General features: G+C 49.8%; 1 protein-coding gene across 4 annotated transcripts in view; it reads left to right on the top strand.

Moving 5' to 3' along the window:
* The window catches only part of SMARCA2 (SWI/SNF related BAF chromatin remodeling complex subunit ATPase 2), a 1892118-nt gene that overhangs the window by 1135688 nt on the left and 736279 nt on the right, over positions 1-20151 (top strand). For all 4 annotated transcript variants that reach the window (XM_086961220.1, XM_086961218.1, XM_086961217.1 and 1 more), the window contains exon 26: positions 19175-19402. In XM_086961220.1, coding sequence (XP_086817346.1) covers positions 19175-19402 — 228 coding nt within the window. The remainder of the gene's footprint in view (positions 1-19174; positions 19403-20151) is intronic.

The raw sequence follows: 20151 nt of genomic DNA, 5'->3' as shown, positions 1-20151 counted from the left end.
CCAGCAGCAGGAGGTCAGACTTGTGTCTGTGGTGTCAGCATCCATTTTGTGATGCTGAGGCTCGAGTTAGCTTTAACCGGGGTTCACAGTTACATACATGTCGTGTCCCTCTAGAAGGGTGGAATGCTAACCCCGTCGCCAGAATTGTCGAGGGGTTAGTATTCCAATTCGTATGACACCTTACTCGACATGATTTGATAAAGCGATACCAAAGTTGACAAATAACCGCGAGGATTATAATGCACCTAAGAGTATATGGTACGCGTTATCACGGAACAGCTATTAGGACTTGGTTCCGCAAGCTGCAAACGGGCTCAGCTCATGCCAGAGCACCATCTCACATAATTCCAAGCACTCTGCCTTCAGGATTGATAAGGCCTGCCATAGGAGTGACTGATAGGAATACATGTGTCCATTTTAGGGTTAGATATAGGAATACTATATCTAAAGCAAGGGGTGATTACACCACCTTGCCTCAGCTGTCGTGCAGCCAGTTGTGTCAGATTTGGATGGCCAGCAAGGGGTGGCATAATACATGCTGCAGCCCCTGGTAGGCCCTGGGTACACCTATGCCCTGGATACCTAAGGTATACTGTACAGGGACTGATAAGGTGGCCCAGTACCAATTGGTAAATGCACCTAAGGTACATGTGTGTCAATTTAGAGAGAGAACAGCTAGGCTGTGGGTCTGATTAGCAGGCCCACAGCCAGGGAAAGTCGTAAACCAGTGAAGCAAAAAGCAAAAATCTGGGGTGATCATAGGATTGCAGACCCTACTCTCCTACAACCATGACCCAAATTCATGCTCCGTTTGCCGGACCATGAATCCGAAGTGTTTGCGGGAGTGGTCCCAAAAGCTTCTCGAGGCCCGGCAGTCGGCTCTGCGATGCTCGAGGTCCTGGTCGCGTGGGAGGTCGAGGGACCAGTCGCGGAGTCATCATCATAATTCATCTTCCAAGTCTTCGCACTCGGGGTCTGGTAAGTCGAAGCACAAGAAGAAGTAAAAGAAGCATAGTCGCTCTTCGACTTCTCCCCTCCGTCTGCCGACGCACTGAGGGAAGTGGGTGGTGCCCTTCCCGCGGCTCTGCGGGTGGTGCCATTCCTGCGGCTCCACTTGCGGAGCCCGAAAGGTCGACTCAGAGTTTCCCTCCCTACCCGGGATCTGGAGCAACCCCTGCCTAGCCTCGCCAACTTTACGAAGCAATGCATGCCATCTTTGTGTAGCCCGACTCCGCCGGCGCGCCTTCGGACCTCGCGGACTCGGCTGCAGGCCCTGGGTTTCGATGCCAGCCGCTTCTGCCCTGGCGCCGCAGGGTCCGCTTGGATCTAGGCCTGGATCTGGATCGGCTCCTGTTGACCTTGTTACACCTCCCCTGGCGCAGAGTCCACCAGCACCATGTCTGCAGCCATCATCAGCTGAGTTCCCAGCCGTCGTCGACCTCAGCCTCCACCTCGATGTAGAAGCGGAGCCAGACCAACGCCAGATCCGGCGCAAACGGGTACTTTTGTGCCCTTGTTCTACCCTGGCTCTTTTAGACCAGATTGGCAGCCAGAAGCGGGTGAGGAAGACTGGGAGGGGTCTGTGCTACCTGGGACATAGGAACCACGGCCGGGATCCTGGGAGCCAGCGAGCGGCCCAGTCCACCACAGCCCCCTCTGCCGCATCCTCCAAATACTCCTAGTCCGACCTTTCAGGGCCACCGATCGCCAGTGGGTGGCAGGATTTGCCATCCCCTCCCTCACTGGCACACCATCACATCAGACAGTTGGGTTTTGCAAATAGTCCGAAGGGGCTACTCCCTCCCCTTCGACACTACCCCCTCCCCTTCGAGACTACCCCTCCATCTATGCCACCTCAGTACCATCGCATGTCGGAGGATCATCTGGCCCTCCTCCAACAGTAAGATTCGGCACTCTTGGCCAAGGGAGTCATCTAGTGAGTTCCTATCCCAGAAGTAGGTCGTGGTTGCTATTCCCACCACTTTCTGGTGCCCAAGAACGACAAAGGCCTGCGTCCTGTCTTGGATCTCAGGAATGTCAACTGCTTCCTCTGGAAGGAGAAGTTAAAATGTTGACGTTAGCTCAGGTCCTGTCTGCTCTCGACCCTGGAGACTGGATAGTAGCGTTGGACTTGCAGGAAGCTTTTTTTTCTTTTTCTTTTTCTTTTTTTAACAGAGTTTTATATAGCGCAAATTTGACCCGAAGGTGTCGGGTATCAAAGCGTTTTACAGTAGCACCAGTTGCGTTCCATGAGGACACATTCATTTTTTTGTTAGGCACGGGAAGTTTAAGTGATTTTTTAAGAATCACAGGATGTTGCACGTCCCTGCAGAGACTCTAACCCGGTTTCCCAGATTTGAGGTTGACCGCCCTTGCCTTTACGCCAACTCCTCTCCCCAAACGCTAACTTTCACATCTGTGTCCTGCCGGCCCACCAGCGTTAACTACGGTTCACTGTAGGCCACGAGCAATTTCAGTTTACCGTGCTCCGCTTTGGCCTTACCCGCGCCCCTCGGGTGTTCACAAAAGTGATGGCGGTGGTCGCAGCTCATCTATGCAGATCAGGGGTTCCAGTCTTCCCCTATCTCGACGACTGTCTGTTGAAGGCAGGCTCGACCCTGTCTGTCGTCTCCCACCTTCAGACTATGGCCGTCCTCCTGCATTCGCTGGGGTTCTCCATTAAGGTGCCGAAGTCACACCTGACTCCCTCTCAGAAGCTCCTCTTCATTGGAGCTGTTCTGGACACAACATAGTATCTGAAAGAGACACGTTAGTGATAGATTCCTTACCTTACAATATCCCCAGGCATCAGATCGGATCCGGAAAGTTTTGCTTAGCAGTACCCCTGCCCTCTGAGTCAGTCACTGGCGTAAGCGCCGAGATGATATCACGGAGACTACTAAGGCGCCACCCATGCGCACAGATGTCAGTTCTTCTTTTTTTTTTTCGCGCCAGCAAGCGCAGATCCGGATAGAGCACGTACCTCAGTCACTTTTTGACTTCTTTCAATATTTCCAGTTTTCTTTTACTGCCGCCAGTTACACCCATGGGCTGCGGTTGCACAGGAGACGGCTAGGCTGGTGCTGCTGCAGGCATTGCCAGTGCCGGAAGACACTGTTTAATATGTGTAATACTTTTCTTAATCAAGTCTATTGTAGGCGAGGTGGAGACAAAGTTGCAGTTTTTACAAATGTGCTGTCAAACTTTGGTACCCCTAAAGCAGGGACGGGCAGAGCAATGGTTGTAGCTTCAGCTTGTGGCTCTGTTGCTTGAGTCTGTGCTTAAACTCTCACTTACTATTGATGCAAAGCATAGGGAAAGAAGTTAGGGTGAACTTAGCCTATTTATGCTTTTCTGTCAATAAGAATGTGGGTGATCTGTCACTGCATATGATGCTACACCCGTAATTAATCCTCTGCAGTACTTTAAAACATGAAAACTAAAGTCACAAAATTATTAAATAAAATACAAATTACCAATAATTGGCAATTTAACCATACGCCAAATATCATACAAGTAGCATTCATAACTCCATATTTCAATTGTTGTTTTGGATACCCTTCCATTAAAAAGAAATGTCAAATACTGCAGAATCTCAAAAGCAGCTGAAGTCATTGTTGAAATCTATAGCAGGCATAAAATAAACTCATTTTAAATATTCTGCTTCTGTAAGTGTCATCAATACAGTGTTCATTAAATATGCTATATATGGTTGTTTAATTTTCTTCAAAATGAAAATAGCAATCTTTTCCTCACAAATTCCTTCCAGGAAACATCTTAAGTATGTCCTCAATATTAATTTGGAAAGCTGCTACAAAAAAAATGCTTATCAGTCTCACCTTAGCTACGTGAACTCTTTCCTCTCTTTTTACTAAAGGCATAGTTCTGATGGTTGATAAAGTTCTACAAGAGGCTTCTAAAGGCTACGTTTGTTGGTTTGGGGCTGCTCCTAGAGACTGTATACATATTTATAATGGGAACTCAAAGACCATATTGTGTGTGAATTTTATTGATTTTAAAATGTACTATCCATAGTAGTCTGTCAATATCTTTTGAGCCAAACATGTTGGGGTGTGGGCAAAACTCAGCATTTGGCACTGTGCCGTGTGTGTTGGAAAACTGACATATACTCATAAACTGTTGCATATTTGTAATCTAGTGAAGAAATGTTGTAATGGAAAGTCAATATCCACATGGGAATTACGATGGGGGTAACTTGTTGTATATTTAGTTATGAACATATCTATATCTTCAGTCACATCGCTTTTCTATTACCATGCACATCTTCTGTGATCACAAAATATAAACCTACCCTATTCTCATTTATTTGCAACGTCGACTGACCTCAAATTTTCCACACTATCCAAATTGAAGAATTCTTGTTCAGGAAACCTCCAACTTCCACCATCCACCACCACCAATTGCTTGACCATTTGCATGATTAATTTTCCCTTGAGCGCAGCATGTGCTTCTTAGGGTCCCTTGCTCAGCAACATTTATTCTCTTAGCCACTTATACCCAACTCAGATACAATCACCTGGTTGTGGAGATTAATTTTTCCACCAAGGCTGTGCGGGTGACAAGATGGGTCCTGAACCCACTGAGGGAGTAGACTATCAGAATGCAAAACTTACCTACTACAACTTTCTGCAAATGAAGGAAAACAGCATTTAGTGAACCTGCACCATAAACTAAACATGTTAATTAGGGGTCAACCCCCCTAGGAACCTCCAATAGGATTCCAACTTACCCCAGATAGGACTCTCGTCCACTGGGGCAACTACCCATAATACACATACACACAGCCTCTCCACATAAAACTCCTGCTCAATTTTTACTGATACCAAAGTCAAATATAAGAGTAAAAGACATGGGAAGACTGACCCTAGGGTGATAGCCTTCTTCTTCCTGGCGCCATACCCCAAAAGAAGAATGTTTTATCTCTTGCTGCACCGCCAACCAGATGGGAGGAGGCATCGCCATCATCCACAGGGACACCATCCGCATCACGACCAACACCGACGACACCCTGACCACCGCCGAACACCTACACTTCCAGATCCACACCGACCCGAAGACCACCCTCAGAGGCACCCTGATCTACCGACCCCCGGGACCACGCACACAATTCAGCGAGGACATCGCCGACTTCGTCAGCCCGCATGCCCTCCCCTCCGCTGACTACATCCTCCTGGGGGACCTCAACTTCCACCTGGAGAACAACAGCGACCGCAACACCATCACCCTGCTCGACAACCTCGCCAACCTCGGACTCAAGCAGCTGGTGTCCACCCCCACCCACCTCGCCGGACACACACTCGACGCCGTCTTCTCATCCAGCAAAGACATCGCATTCAGCCACGCCACAGGACTCCACTGGACGGACCACAGCTGCGTCCACTTCACCTTCAGAAGAACGACGATCCACCACCACCAGCAACAGGTTGCCCGAAGAAGCTGGAACAAGATCACAGCCGACCAGCTCGCCGCTTCCCTGAGCCAGCACCCTCCCGCCAGCTCAGCTAACCCCAGCCAGGCCGCCGACAACCTCACGAAGTGGATCAGCAACTGCGCGGACGAACTCGCCCCACTGAGGACCCCGCCCAGCAGACCCGGCAGCAAGAAAGCCCCATGGTTCACCGACGAACTCAAGAGCTCCAAGAAGAACTGCTGAGCCCTCGAGAAAGTCTGGAGAAGGGAACCAACACCGGACAACATGACCACCCTCAAGCTTGCCACCCGGAAGCACCACCAACTGATCCGCGCCACCAAGAAAACTGCATTCAAGGACCGGCTGGACAACAACGCACACAACTGCAAGGAACTCTTCAACATCGTGAAAGAGCTCTCCAACCCCAACGCCGGAAACAACGACATCACCCCATCGCAAGACCTCTGCAACTCCCTCGCCTCCTACTTCCACAACAAGATCACGGACATACACAACAGCTTCAGCATTCAACCGACGCACGCCACGACCGCAGCAACGCCCCCCCACCACCACCCTCCGCGCCTGGACTCCGATCAGCACCGAAGACACCGTCCGCATGATGAACTCCATCCACTCCGGATCTCCGACCGACCCCTGCCCTCACCACGTCTTCAACAAGGCCGACGCTGTCATCGCACCCCACCTGCGGGACATCATCAACACCTCCTTCGACACCGCCACCTTCCCGGAGAGCTGGAAGCACGCCGAACTCAGCGCTCTACTAAAGAAACCAACAGCGGACCCCACCGAACTCAAGAATTACCGCCCCATCTCGCTCCTCCCGTTTCCAGCCAAAGTCATCGAGAAGACCGTCAACAAACAGCTGGCCGCCTTCCTCGAGACGAATGGATCCCTCGACCCCTCACAGTCTGGCTTCCGAGCCAACCACAGCACCGAGACCGCCCTCATCGCTGCCACAGATGACATCCGAGCCCTGATGGACAACGGAGAAACAGCGGCCCTCATCCTCCTGGACCTCTCCGCGGCATTCGACACTGTCTGCCACCGCACCCTAGTGCAGCGCCTCAGCAACGTCGGAATCCTGAAGAAGGCACTGGAATGGATCATCTCCTTCCTCGACGGAAGAACACAGAGAGTCCGTCTACCACCGTACAAGTCAGAGGCCACCGAAGTCATCTGCGGCGTCCCTCAAGGATCCTCGCTGAGCCCCACCCTCTTCAACGTCTACATGAGCCCCCTCGCGGCCATCGCACGCAAACACAACCTCAACATCATCTCCTACGCCGACGACACCCAGCTGATCCTCTCCCTGACCAACGACCCCGCCGCCGCCAGAGCCAACCTTCACGAAGGGATGAAAGATGTAGCCGAGTGGATGACGACCAGCCGCCTGAAACTGAACTCAGACAAGACGGAAGTCCTCATCCTGGGCTCCTCGCCCTCCGCCTGGGACGACTCCTGGTGGCCCCCCGCCCTGGGCACCGCACCCAAACCGACAGACCACGCACGCAACCTGGGCTTCATCCTGGACTCCTCCCTCTCCATGACCAGACAAGTCAACGCCGTCTCCTCGTCGTGCTTCAACATCCTGCGCATGCTACGGAAGATCTTCCGGTGGATCCCCACCGAGACCAGGAAGACTGTCACCCAGGCCCTCGTCACCAGCCGACTGGACTACGGCAACGCCCTCTACGCCGGAACCACCGCCAAGCTCCAGAAGAGACTCCAGCGGATCCAGAACACCTCAGCCAGACTCCTCCTCGACATCCCAGGAAACAGCCACATCTCCGGACATCTGAGAGACCTGCATTGGCTCCCCGTCAACAAAAGAATCACCTTCCGTCTCCTCACCCACGCACACAAAGCCCTACACGATCAAGGCCCGAGCTACCTCAACAACCCCATCAACTTCTACGCTCCCAAACGCCACCTCCGATCAGCCAGTCACGCCCTCGCCGCGTCCCCCGCATCCGAAGAACGACAACAGGAGGAAGGTCCTTCTCCTACCTGGCCGCCAAGACCTGGAACTCCCTCCCTCCCGACCTGCGCCTGACCCAAGACCACCTCTTCTTCAGGAAAAAGCTCAAGACCTGGCTGTTCGAGCAGTAGCAGCAACCCCCCCCCCCCCGCTCCCCCCAAGCGCCTTGAGACCCTCCGGGTAAGTAGTGCGCTCTATAAATGTCTTTGATTGATTGATTGATTGATTGAGTATTGCACAGGAAAACAGCTCGCTCATCAGTCCCTGCGAGGCCCAATATAAACCACTATTCTTCAACCAGTCATTCCCATACTACAAAACCCTAAATTGACAAAGTAAAATGCTTCTCAAATAAATCTTTGGAGACTCCTGGTACCAAATTAATGACCATCTGATTGCTTGGCAACACAGTTCCAGAGAGCTCTTCCAAATATAAAAGTAACACATGAGTGAGTAACACGTGGCTAAGGGGACCTAGTCTGACATATTTCTGTTGTGTGTGGTAGGGCGCCATCAAACCAATTTCTCAGTTCTTGGTATGTTAATGGTATTTCTATTTCTTCATATGGTTTGTAATTGTTTGGGACTACAGCTTGTGTGTAGTTCTGAAATACCATTATCCTGCCGTCTGCTGTTGGGAATGTAACCCATGAAGAGAATACCTCTGTCCTATAAGTTAACAACCCCACCTGTAAATGCGAAACCATGTAACAGTTTTTGAATACCCTCATACCTGCAGTTCTCAATAATGTTAACTGCTTAGGGTAGAATATTCCAAACATAATTATATATGGATTTCAGGGAGAGTAACAAAATGGTATGACTCTTTGAATGGTTCATGCTTGAACAACCTACAGCCAATACTTATTTATTTATTTATTTATGACATTTATAAAGCGCCTGAAGCACCCCAAATGGGGTATCTCCGCGCTGCTTACTGGAGAATGATTAAACCAGGGTGATTAGAACAGAAGCGTTTTCCGTTTTTTTCTGAAGCTTAGATAGTTATTTGAGAGGCGGTGCTACACTGGCAGTTGATTCCACATTTTAGGCGCCAAGTGAGAGAAAGATTTGCCTCCCCATCTGGTTTTTCTAATGCGGGGAATGGCGAGAAGGCCTTTACCTTCAGAGCGGAGAGTGCGTGATGGGATGTATGTGGTCAGTCTGTTAGCCAAATAGGTAGGGCCTAACTGGTGTAGACCTTTGAAGACAATGCAACATATTTTAAAGTGGATTTTTTTGCCGATGGGAAGCCAGTGAAGTTTGTGTAGGAGATGGAGGGACGGGGTCCGGCGGGGTGCGTTGGTAACCAGGCGAGCCGCCGTATTTTGTACCACTTGGAGGGTCTGCAAGGCTGACTCTTTGGCGGAGATTAAAAGAGCGTTGCTGAAATCCAAGTGACTAAGTACCAGGTTGTGTATGAGGGTTTTCCGGGTTGAAGGGGGGAGAAAATCTAAGACTTTGCGCAATAGGCTGATAGGCTGAGCGTGTGGAAACAGGAGCGTTTGGTGGATGCTATGGGTTCGTCCATGTTCAGTTGTTGTCGACCAGGACTCCTAAATTTTTTACCACTGGTTTGGGAGAGGGTGCCGTTCCAAGTTCTTCCGGCCACCAACTCAGGGACCAGCTGGTGACTGCATCAGTGAACAGCATGATTTCAGTCTTAGCGGTATTGAGCTGTAGGAAATTGTGGCTCATCCACGTAGTGATCCTAAGCATGCCTTCTGAAAAGATTTCTTGGATGTTGGGAGTGTTTTTGTCATAGGCCAGAAGCAGTTGTATGTCGTCTGCATAGGAAATCGGGATGAACCCGATCTTCCTAAGCAGTACGGCCAGGGGGGGTAATGTATATATTAAAAAGGGTGGGGCTGAGGCAAGAGCCCTGTGGGACTCCTTTGGTGACAGAGGTGGTTTTGGCTTTAAAGGGTCCCAGATTGACGGTTTGGGATCTATCCTTGAGAAAGTCTGTCAGCCATTCTAAAGCAGTGTCTTGGATGCCTATAGATTGTAATCTGTTTAGGAGGATCTGGTGTGAGATGGTATCGAATGCGGCGGATAGGTCGAGCAGTATGAGTATTACTGCTCGGCCAGCATCCGCCTGCATTCTAATGTCATCCACGACATTAACCAGGGCCAATTCTGTACTATGACGGGGCGGAAGCCCGACTGGGAGTGATCCAGACAGTTGGAGGTCTCAACAAAAGCTGAGAGGTGTCTGTTGATATGCTTTTCAAGACGTTTACTGTGCAAAGGGAGCAGTGAGATGGGACGGTAGTTGGTGATGACATCGGGCGGTAGTTTTGGGTTTTTTCTAATTGGCATTACATGTGCATTCTTCCATTCTATCGGAAGTTTCCCTCTGTAATCGATCTGTTAAGAATAGCACAGAGGGGTTCTGCCAGATCGGCTGCGAGGGTTTTAGCAATTTTGGCGGGGATGAGGTCATTGGGAGAGCCTGACTTAGTTGATTTAAGAAGGGTTTCTGTTTCTAATGTTGTGAGCAGGGGAAATTCTTTAAGGAAGATCTGAGTGGGTGGATGAGGGCTGTCAGTCGGCAGATCTGTCATGTGATTGCAGGGGGTGGAAATTTTGGTATAGATATCCTCAATCTTCTGAGTCAGATGATTGGCAATGTTGTCTCAAAGAGTTTGGGACGGTTCGTCCTCAGGGTTACAGGCATTGGGGTTGGTGAGGGAGTTCAGAATCTGAAATAAGGTTTTGGAAGTGTTGTCAGCTTGCTCAAGTTGAGTTGCTATATGCTTTTTACGGGAGTATCTTAAGTTTTTATGGCATTTTTCTAACATCTCTTTAAACTTGTCCCTGTCTTGTTGTTCTTTGGTACAGCGCCATATGCATTCCAGTGACTTGCATTTGCTTTTTTCTGCTCTCAGCTCTGGTGAGCACCAGGGGATCTGGGGACAGCGAGCAGTGGTGGAGGATTTTTTCGCGGGTATGGTGGCGTCTAAAGTGAGTCTAATGGCATCGTGAAAGGCTTTAAGGTGTTCCTCTACTGTGTTGCCAGGGGGTTGAAGGAGGGTGGTGAATGCTTCTCGAAAGAGCGTAGGCGTGAGTTTGTGCCATTGTCTAAAGCTGTGCGTGGCTGGTCTTTTATTTGAGATAGTCACACTGGGGCCCACTAAGTCAAAAGTGATTATATAGTGATCTGACCAAGTCAAAGGAAGCGTGTGTTTGTAGATTAAGTCATGAGAGTTGGAAAGCACTTGGTCCAAAGTGTGGCCGGCTCTGTGTGAGGGTGCATCATTTTTATTTATAAGACTAAGGGGGGACATTTCGCTGAGGAAGTGTGAGGCTCTGGGTCAAGGGGGTTTTCGCTATGGACATTGAAGTCACCCAGAAGGACAAATTTATTAGAAGAGATTACGTGGGGGGGCAATTATCTCTAGGAGGAGTGAAATGGAATTGGCGATGGGACCTGGGGGATGGTAAACAAGAGCGCCTTTCCAGCTTAATTGCGCGTGGAGATCTAGTCTGAATATGATCACTTCTAAATTGGCGCTAATGTGTTGATCTAGCACAGTGGCTTTTATGGGGTCTTTGTATATAATACCCCTCCCTCCTCCTACTTTCCTGGGTCTGTCGAGTTTTAAAGTGCGGTAGCCGTCCGGGAGGGCTATTGCAATGGAAGGGGAGGAGGATGGTTTCAGCCACGTTTCTGTAAGGAAACCTATATCTTGGAGGGTGGAGGATAGTAGGTCCCATATGTGGGTCGCGTGCTTGGGGAGAGAACGTACATTGTCCAGGAAAGCTTTCCAGTTGGAATTGGTATGGGTATTGCCCACTGCTGGGGAACTGAGGTGGTGTACGCTGTCAATTGGAGGGATGCTTTGAAAGCCACAGCGTAGGCAAGAGATAGGGCCTTCCGGGCTGGGGGTGAACTGAGATGTACAGGAGTGAATCAAAGAGTCAGGGTGGGACTGAAGATCGGGGTGGCTAGATAGGAGTAGTAGCTCCTGCCTGGAGTAGGTAACCCTCCTTGCAGGGTCAGTAGCCTTACCGGAGAGGAGGCCTCCCTGATGCCTGACTCCTGGCGGCAGTCTGGCGCAGACGGGCGCAGACGGGCTTGCCTTTGGCGGGCCAGAGGCGCGCCCGCTGAGCGCGTCCCCTGCGCGTCGGCCAGGGCATAGGCTTTTGACTGGGTCTGCAGAGGCCAGCTGATCTGGGTCTCTGACGTTACCGCCGTCACTTCCGCTGATGCGTCCCTCCCTCCACTCAAGCAGAACTTTCCGTGGTGGACCGGGGAGGCGCAACCCAGCAGTGCAGAAAGGTAGGTACAGTGATTACAGCAAAATTATAACAGTATTAGTGACACTAATTTTAAAAACAATGCCAAAGTAGTTTAATACATCCTTTGTGCCTAACTGTGCATTCTGCGCGAGGATGAAGGAAAGGGCGCCAGCAGCGAGCGTGTGGGCAGAAGGATCAGGGAGTCGGGAGGGTTCTAAATCAACTTCCTTCACAACTGTGGTAATAGACCTTCAGCTTAGGATGTCTCCGGTTTAGGAGGTGTGTATGGGTCTCTGTATGTGCAAGAGGGAACTACTAAGGCGATCATTTAAATAAGAGCTAACTTTGGCGGAGCCATGTCATACAATATCCACTTTTTCAGTAGGAATTGTATGTTTGTTTGGACAACATAAACGTTGGGATGGTGCTAGACTGATTCAATATACCCGCTCAGTATATGTTAGCCAATAGTCCTGTTAGCTCACAGTACCCCCACTAGTACCCCTAAACCCAGAAGGATGACCAGTGGTTTGGGCAATCTTTAAATCACGACAACCCTTACTTCCCAAGGAAATTGTGGTAACAGATCTATACCTTTTCGCTCAGTCACTTGTGCATACTCCGGTAGATACACAAAGGGCAGTTTAAAATATTCCTTTAACCATAGTGATTCTTGTATAGAATATATGCGCTGCAATGATTAATAGACAGAATCAAATAAATGTGATTAGCAATATGAGGACAGTGAAAAGAATGAACAATTCCACCATTGAGCTAAAATCAGTTTGTACATGCTGGCATGTAAGTACTGTGTATAGTATACTCCTACTATGTGCTCCCTTACCTAGTTGCCTGGGGTAGATGTTCTGCCAAGAATCCCTTACTGGATGTTCTATGCCCCCCTCCCCAATTATCTGAATGCAAGTGGTGCAGGTCCCCGTCTTGGTTACAAGTTGGACATCACTACTCGCAGAGGTTAAACAGGAATCGGCTGGACTGAGACTCCAACGACAACCTTGCAATGACATTAGAGTGCTCATCTGATTTGAACATAGAAATTTGTGTACATTTATAACAGTATCCATTCTTCCGTTTTTTTAGGTATCAGCCAAGCTGACGATGTTTATTCTCTAGTGATAGCCATGTTACCTTATTGATGAATAATAAACAACATTTGCAGGATGTTTGTTCAGGTCTTATGCTAAATGTTCAAGGTGTTGTGATATTGTACTTATGAAGTGGAATTTCTAAGCAGTGTAGATTCAGAGAAACTATGCCTGCACTGTCACACAAGCAAATATGTGTCAAAAGTTACAGTGTAGAAAAGAAGGCAACCTAAACGTGTGCATGTAAAATGGCAGTGTTTCTTCCCGGGCAAAACCTAGCCATGTGACCTTACATACCATGATTGGTCATCTACTATGATTGGTCTGTATGGCGATCTACTATGATGCCATATGCCAAAAACTATGTTGTCATCCATTTTTACTGTTCCTGTGCCATAAATCATTTCTGATGCTGGGTAGAGGTATGATATGATCAGGCTGTGTTCTAGCATTTATGTTTTGGTACCGGGATCATAATTTGCAATGTCTTTAAATGAAACTTTGATGATTTGTTTCTGAAGCAGTCCGTAACACAATGCTTTTGTAGCACTTTCTAGAGCACAGTGCATCCTTCTGCAGATTTCCTATTGCCTTTCATGCGTCCCAATGTACTTTATTTTGGATGTGCAGACTTTTTTTTTGTCTGCCTCTGCATTCTGGATTAAGGAACTGAAGTCTGGTACAGGAAGTGCATGCTTACCAATTGATGCCACTTTCACATCGGTCCTCAGGGACTCGTTTGGTCTCTGTTGCAATGCCCGAGACCTCTGTTGGGTATTTTTAGAGTTTGATTTCAGCTTAAGACATATTAAGGTTTGAGAAGTTCTGGAACCTTTAGAAAAAGATTACATCTATCAGAAATATTATATCTGAAGGTAAGTTATTCGTTTGACAGCCTTGCCTTTGTAGTTTTTCAGACCAGTGTTTGCTTGTTCCAGTACCATACAATTAATTATCAGACATGAAAGATATTATAACATTGATGTTTTGAAGGGACGTATAGAATGTTACAAGAACCCCTGTTGACGTAGTTTCTATTAACACATCTCAGAATACTGTTTAAAATGATAACCTTTCTCTACAATAATCTCACATATGTTAAATAACATATCTGAAAGAGACACGTTGGTGATAGATTCCTTACCTTAGAATATCCCCAGGCGTCAGACTGGATCTGGAAAGTTTTGCTTAGCAGTACCCCTGCGAGTCAGTAGGTGTTGTCCTGCGGCTCCACGTCCGTCGCTGGCGGTGTATGCGCTGAGATGACGTCACGAAGACTACTTAGGGGGCACCCATGTGCGCTGGCGTCAATTCTTTCTTTTTCCACGTCAATAAGCGCAGATCCGGTAAGAGCACGTACCCTAGTCATTTTTTGACTAGCTTTTTGAAACTTTTGTCTCGTGTTGGTTCTTTGGTGCTAGTAGGGATGCTTGGTTTTAAGTCTTGCGGGATCTACCGTTGCAATATGTCAGTGGCGGACCCTCATGACGTCTGTCACTTCTGCCTGGAGAACGACCATGACTCCCAGTCCTGTCTGGACTGTAGGGCGATGACCCCGAAGGCCCTGAGGGAATGTCCCCGGAAGCTGTTTGAAGTTTGGCACTCGTCTCCGTGCCGTTCCAGATCCAGGGGTCGTTCTCGTGCCCGCTCGCGGTCTTGTCACCACCACTCCTCTTCCCCGTCGGATTCGGGTAAGAGACGGCACAAAAAAAAGTCCAAGAAGTGTTTTCGCTCTCCGACGTCCCCCCGTCGGTCGGCGGATACGGATGAGGGAGACAGGGTCTCCGCCCCTGCGGCTCCTCTGGAGCCTGGGAGTCCCACGGCCTACCCGCCTTACCCGGGTCCGTTGGCGACTCCCGCACAAATGCAAGAATTCCTTTCTGCCATGGACCACCTGTTCAGGCCTCTGGTTCCTGCCGTTGCGCCTTCGGGCCCGCGGTCCTGTGTCCGGATCCTGCTGGTCCGTCGTCTCATTCGGCAGAACCAGCTCTGGCGCTGCCGGATCCTGCGCTCCTGACTCCGGCGCCAAGAGGTCCCTTGCTGCCGCAGTGGATCCCACTGGTTCCGATCTGCCCCGGTTCCCGGAGGGCTTTGTCCCCGCCTGGGATTCGAATTGGGAACCGGCGCCGGGTAGGTCCCGGCCGGCGCTGTTCCCGGCGCAGTTTATTCCTTCACCGGTCCCTTCCCTGCCGCCGAGGCCTGTGCCTTCGGGGCTGGCGGAGGAGGATGACTGGGAACTGTTTGAGGACCCGCTTTTTTGTCAGTGTGATTCCGAGCAGGACTGGGTGGATGACTTGGAGGAGGCGGGTGGCCTCGATGTCTCCTCTTATGCGGGGCTTGCCTCTCCCCCGCCCACTATGGAGGAAGGCGCCTCGTATACCGTGGTGCTCCGTCGGGCTGCTGAGGTCCTTAACCTCGATCTCCCCGCGGTGACCCTGAAGACAAATCTCCTCACTGAGGTGCTCCAGCCGGCGTCCACTTATTCGGAGCTGCTGCTGCCCTTTAATGATACCCTCCCAGAAGTCTTGTTACTCACTTGGCCATGGCCCGCCAAGGGGGTCCCTGTGGATAAGAATGTCGCCAGGCGTCATCGCCCGACGCCAGGTGACCCTGCCTTTCTGACCACCCATCCTACACCCGAAAGTCTGGTCATTCAGGCTTCTACGTCTCAGAGTGCCTTTCCAATGGCTCGGCCGGATATGCACTCTTATAGAATAGAGCAGTTTGTCAAGCGGTTGTTCTCTTCGGCCAACCTTAGGACTGCGGTCAGTGAACACTGCATGCTATTCCCAAGCGGTGTGGGATTCCATGGCTGAGGTGTTGCCTCGGTGCCCGGAGGAGTTCCAGACTGTGCTGGCTCAGGCTGTGGCTGAGGTTAGGGACAGCGGCTAGATTCGCCATTTGTTATTCCTTGGACACTGTGGACTCCCTCGGTAGGGCAATTTCCACGACTGTGGCGCTTCGGCGCCACACATGGCTGAGGGCTGGGGTCCACTGCGTTCTCCCTGGACATTTAGAGCTCGCTCATGGACATGCCTTTTTACGACATTCGCCTGTTTGTTGATAAGGCCGACGCGGCACTGGAACGTTTTAAGGACTCTCGAGCTACGGCTTCTCCAACAGGAAGTCACTGCCCTCTTGGCCAAGGGGGCCATCGAGCGCGTTCCTGGGCCGGAAGTAGGGCGTGGTTGTTATTCCCACTACTTTAAGGTCCCCAAGAAGAACAAAGGGGGCTTGCGCCCCATCTTGGACCTCAGGGACTTCAATTGCTTCCTCCAGAAGTAGAAGTTCAAGATGTTGACTCTGGCTCAGGTCTTGACTGCCCTCGACCCTGAAGACTGGATGGTAGCGTTGGACTTGCAGGACGCATATTTTCACATCCCCGTCCTGCCGGCCCACTCGCGTTACCTGCGGTTCACGGTAGTCCAAGAGCATTTCCTGTTTGCAGTGCTCCCCATCGGCCTTACCGGTACCCCTCAGGTGTTCACGAAAGTGATGGCGGTGGTTGCAGCTCATCTGAGCAGGTCAGGGGTGTCAAACTTCCCCTACCTCGACGACTGGTTGTTGAAGGCGGGCTCGCCCCAGTCATTGGCCGCCTTCAGACTGCGGCTGACCTCCTGCACTTGCAGGGATTTTCCATCAATGAGCCGAAGTCGGACCTGACTCCCGCTCAGAAGCTCCCCTTCATCGTAGCGGTTCTGGATTCGACGCAGTTTCGGGTCTATCCTCCCGAGCAGGGAGTCCTGGATATTCAGGCTATGATTCCGATCTTTCAACCTCTAACCCGGGTTTCAGTCAGGGTGACCCTACGGCTCCTGGGCCTAATGGCCTCCTGCATGTACATCATGCCAGATGGCATATGCGGGCTCTGCAAGAGGACCTGAAGTTTCAGTGGGCACAGCATCAGGGCAACTTGTGGCTCACGAATCGCAATTGGGTCAATGGCAGATCTCTCTCCTTACCCCAACCGGAGCACACAGTAGTGACAGATGCGTGTCCCTTCTTGGATGGGTAGGCCACTTGGGAGAGGCGGAGATCAGAGGCAACTGGTCTCCGGCGGAGTCCCAGCTCCATATCAACCTTTTGGAGCTTCGGGCGATCCGACTTGCACTGAAAGCATTCCTTCCCTCTGTCCGGGGGAAGTGTAGTGGTTCACGACAACACCACCGCCATGTGGTATTGCAACAAACATGGCGGGGTGGGGTTGAGGACCCTATGTCAGGTGGCTCTGCACCTTTGGACATGGCTAGAACATCAACGCATTACCTTGGTGGTTCAACACCTGGCAGGTTCTCTGAACACCAGGGCGGACAAACTGAGCTGCCAGTGCATGATGGATCACGAATGGCATCTGAATTCGGATATGGCAAGGTCTCTTTCTGCAGTGTGGAGAGCCTTGGTTAGATCTATTCGCCATCGAAGAGAACGCGCAATGTCATCAGTTCTGTGCGTTGGAATTTCCATGGCGGCTCTAGCGCGGCGACCCTTTCCGTCGCGAGTGGAGCTGTGGTCTGTTGTACGCCTTTCCGCCTATGCCACTTCTGCCCAGAGTGCTGAAGATCAGGCGCGAGAGGGCCCAGGTCATTCTTGTGGCTCAGGATTGGGCACGAAGATACTGGTATCCCGAACTACTCAATATGGCGTTCGATCCCCCGATCCGACTGCCTCTTCTGGAGGATCTTCTGTCGCAGCAGCAGGGGACAGTCCTTCATCCGAACCTGTCCAGCCTTCACCTCCATGTGTGAAGATTGAGCGGCGACAGTTGACAGCTTTCGATCTTCCTTCCGAAGTCTGTGATGTTATTTTGGCAGCCAGGCGTCCCTCCACGAAAACGGTATACGCCTGCAGGTGGAACAAATTTGTGGCATGGTGCACAGATAAGTCTGTGGATCCCATTTCTGCCCCTCTTTAAGAGTTTCTTCTGTTCCTCATTTCCTTGGCCCAGCGGGGCTCTGCACTGGGCACTATCAAAGGTTATCTTTCGGCCATCTCCGCTTTTCTACGGCTTCCAGATCAGCCTTCTCTTTTTAAGTCCCCGGTTGTTAACCATTTTCTGAAAGGCATTACGCACGCATTTCTTCCCGTGCCATTTATCATGCCTCAATGGGACTTGAACCTTGTCTTGACATATCTGATGTGCGCTCCCTTTGAGCCCCTTCATAACTGTCCTTTCACTCTAAAGACTTCTTTCCTGGTAGCTATCACCTCTGCCAGAAGAGTGAGTGAGCTCCAGGCTCTTTCTTCTAAATCTCCTTTCCTTTCTGTTCATCCAGACAAGGTGGTTTTAAGGACCCGTCCATCTTTCTTGCCAAAGGTTGTCGCGCCCTTCCAGATCGGGCAGACCATCACTTTGCCCACCTTCTTTCCAACTCCGCGTCCTTTGAAAGAGGAAGAGAGGCTCCACTGTCTGGACCCAAAAGGTGCTCTCTCCTTCTATCTAAAGCGCACACAACAGTTCGTGGTGAATGACCAGCTCTTTGTTGGCTTCGTGGGCGCCAAAAAAGTTCAGGCCGTGCACAAGCGGACCATCTCTCGGTAGGTCGTTCTGTTCATCAAGGCCTGTTATTCCTTGGCTAAGAAGGAGCCTCCTGTGGGGCTGTGTGCCCATTCCACCAGGGCAACTGCAGCAACTACTGCCTTGGGACGCTGTGTTCCCTTGCAGGACATTTGTCAGGCAGCTACGTGGTCCTCGCTGCACAAGTTTAATAAGCATTACTGCCTTGAAAGTCAAGTCCAGAGAGACTGCTTCTTTGGCCGTTCTGCTCTCCGTGACTTTCTGGTGTAATTTTGTTCACAGACCCACCACCGGGGTTGGTATTGCTGGAGTATCTGTTCTAAGGTAAGGAATCTATCTCTAACATGTCTGTTTCAGATGCACAAGTTACTACGTGTGTAACGATATATCTGTAAGAGACATTAGTTAGTGATAGATTCCTTACCGCCCCTCCCATCCTCCCTGTTCTGCAAACTGATTACTAGGGTTAAGGACACCCCTTTCAGGGCCCTAGTTTCAATGCACCAGTGGTCAGTATCTTGTATGGCTCTGCGTTCCTGGCGCAGAAAGTTTTGTACAGAACTGACGCCAGTGCGCATGGGTGACGCCTAAGTAATCTCTGTGACGTCATCTCGGCGCATACGACGCCAGCAACGGACGCGGAGCCGCAGGACGCCACCTACTGATGCGCAGGGGTACTGCTAAGCAAAACTTTCCGGATCCAGTCTGACGGCTGGGGATATTCTAAGGTAAGGAATCTATCACTAACTAATGTCTCTTACAGATATATCGTTACACAAGCAGTAACCTGTGCAACACACCTTGCTTTTTACACTTGAGCAAATACCTGAAAACTATGACTTGTTTTGAAATTGTGTTTTATGTCTGATCTGTTTTAGGATCTTCAGGCACAAGATAGAGCCCACAGAATTGGACAACAGAATGAGGTCCGAGTACTTAGATTGTGTACTGTCAATAGTGTAGAGGAGAAGATTCTTGCTGCTGCAAAGTACAAGCTGAATGTTGATCAGAAGGTTATTCAGGCTGGCATGTTCGATCAAAAGTCTTCCAGCCATGAACGGAAGGCATTTTTACAAGCCATATTGGAGCACGAGGAACAGAATGAGGTAGGAATTACATTTACCTTCTGTTTTCCTTTGAAAGAACTGGGAAAAGGCATGGTCTTCCCTACCAACTAGTACATCGTTTTGAATGTTGTTCTTTTACAGTCCTCTTCTAGTTGTGTCATAATTGTCTGCTGATGAACTTACTTAACAGTCACAAATCTGCTGTTTAATTTGAAGTTTGGTATATTTTTAAGCTCCAAGTAAAATTGAGTTAGCGTGTATGGGAATAAAAATGGGAGGTGACATGGCTGGTCATTTTAGACTACTTTGCCTTCTCTGTAGCCCCAGTGTCTGTTTTGCCATAAGATGTGTATGTATACATTTCAGGAAATGGTTTTGCTCTAAATATTTTTCTTTGAGCAGAGATTTTTTTATGCACAGTTCTAGACATGAGGACAGCAATGCAAATATAACTGTCATTTTAAGTTCCGAGGTGGAGCTTAATGGAAACTTGATTGCTACTTCGTTTCCTCTTCGATTTAGAAATTAAAAATTAATATGCTATGATTTTGTGTATGTATTTTTCACAACTGCAGTGCACAATGATCTAATTGTGGGCCTGCTGCTCTTGTCATGGAAGGAGGTGTAACCATTCAAGTGTAGCCTCAACTATGCCCTCTCTGCTTTTGGATGGGTTAAAAGTGCTTTAGAATAGGACTCAAGTTTTAAGTTAGGCAGATTGGTAATATTATTTTTTTAACTTGTTTTCTGTGAGTGATTTTCCAATAGCTCTTAAATTGCTTCCTTGT

Source organism: Lissotriton vulgaris, chromosome 3_1, assembly GCF_964263255.1.
Source record: "Lissotriton vulgaris chromosome 3_1, aLisVul1.2, whole genome shotgun sequence".
Classification (NCBI taxonomy): Eukaryota; Metazoa; Chordata; class Amphibia; order Caudata; family Salamandridae; genus Lissotriton; species Lissotriton vulgaris.
The sequence above is the reverse complement of the archived record's forward strand: the minus strand, read 5'-3'. Positions and strand labels throughout refer to the sequence as shown.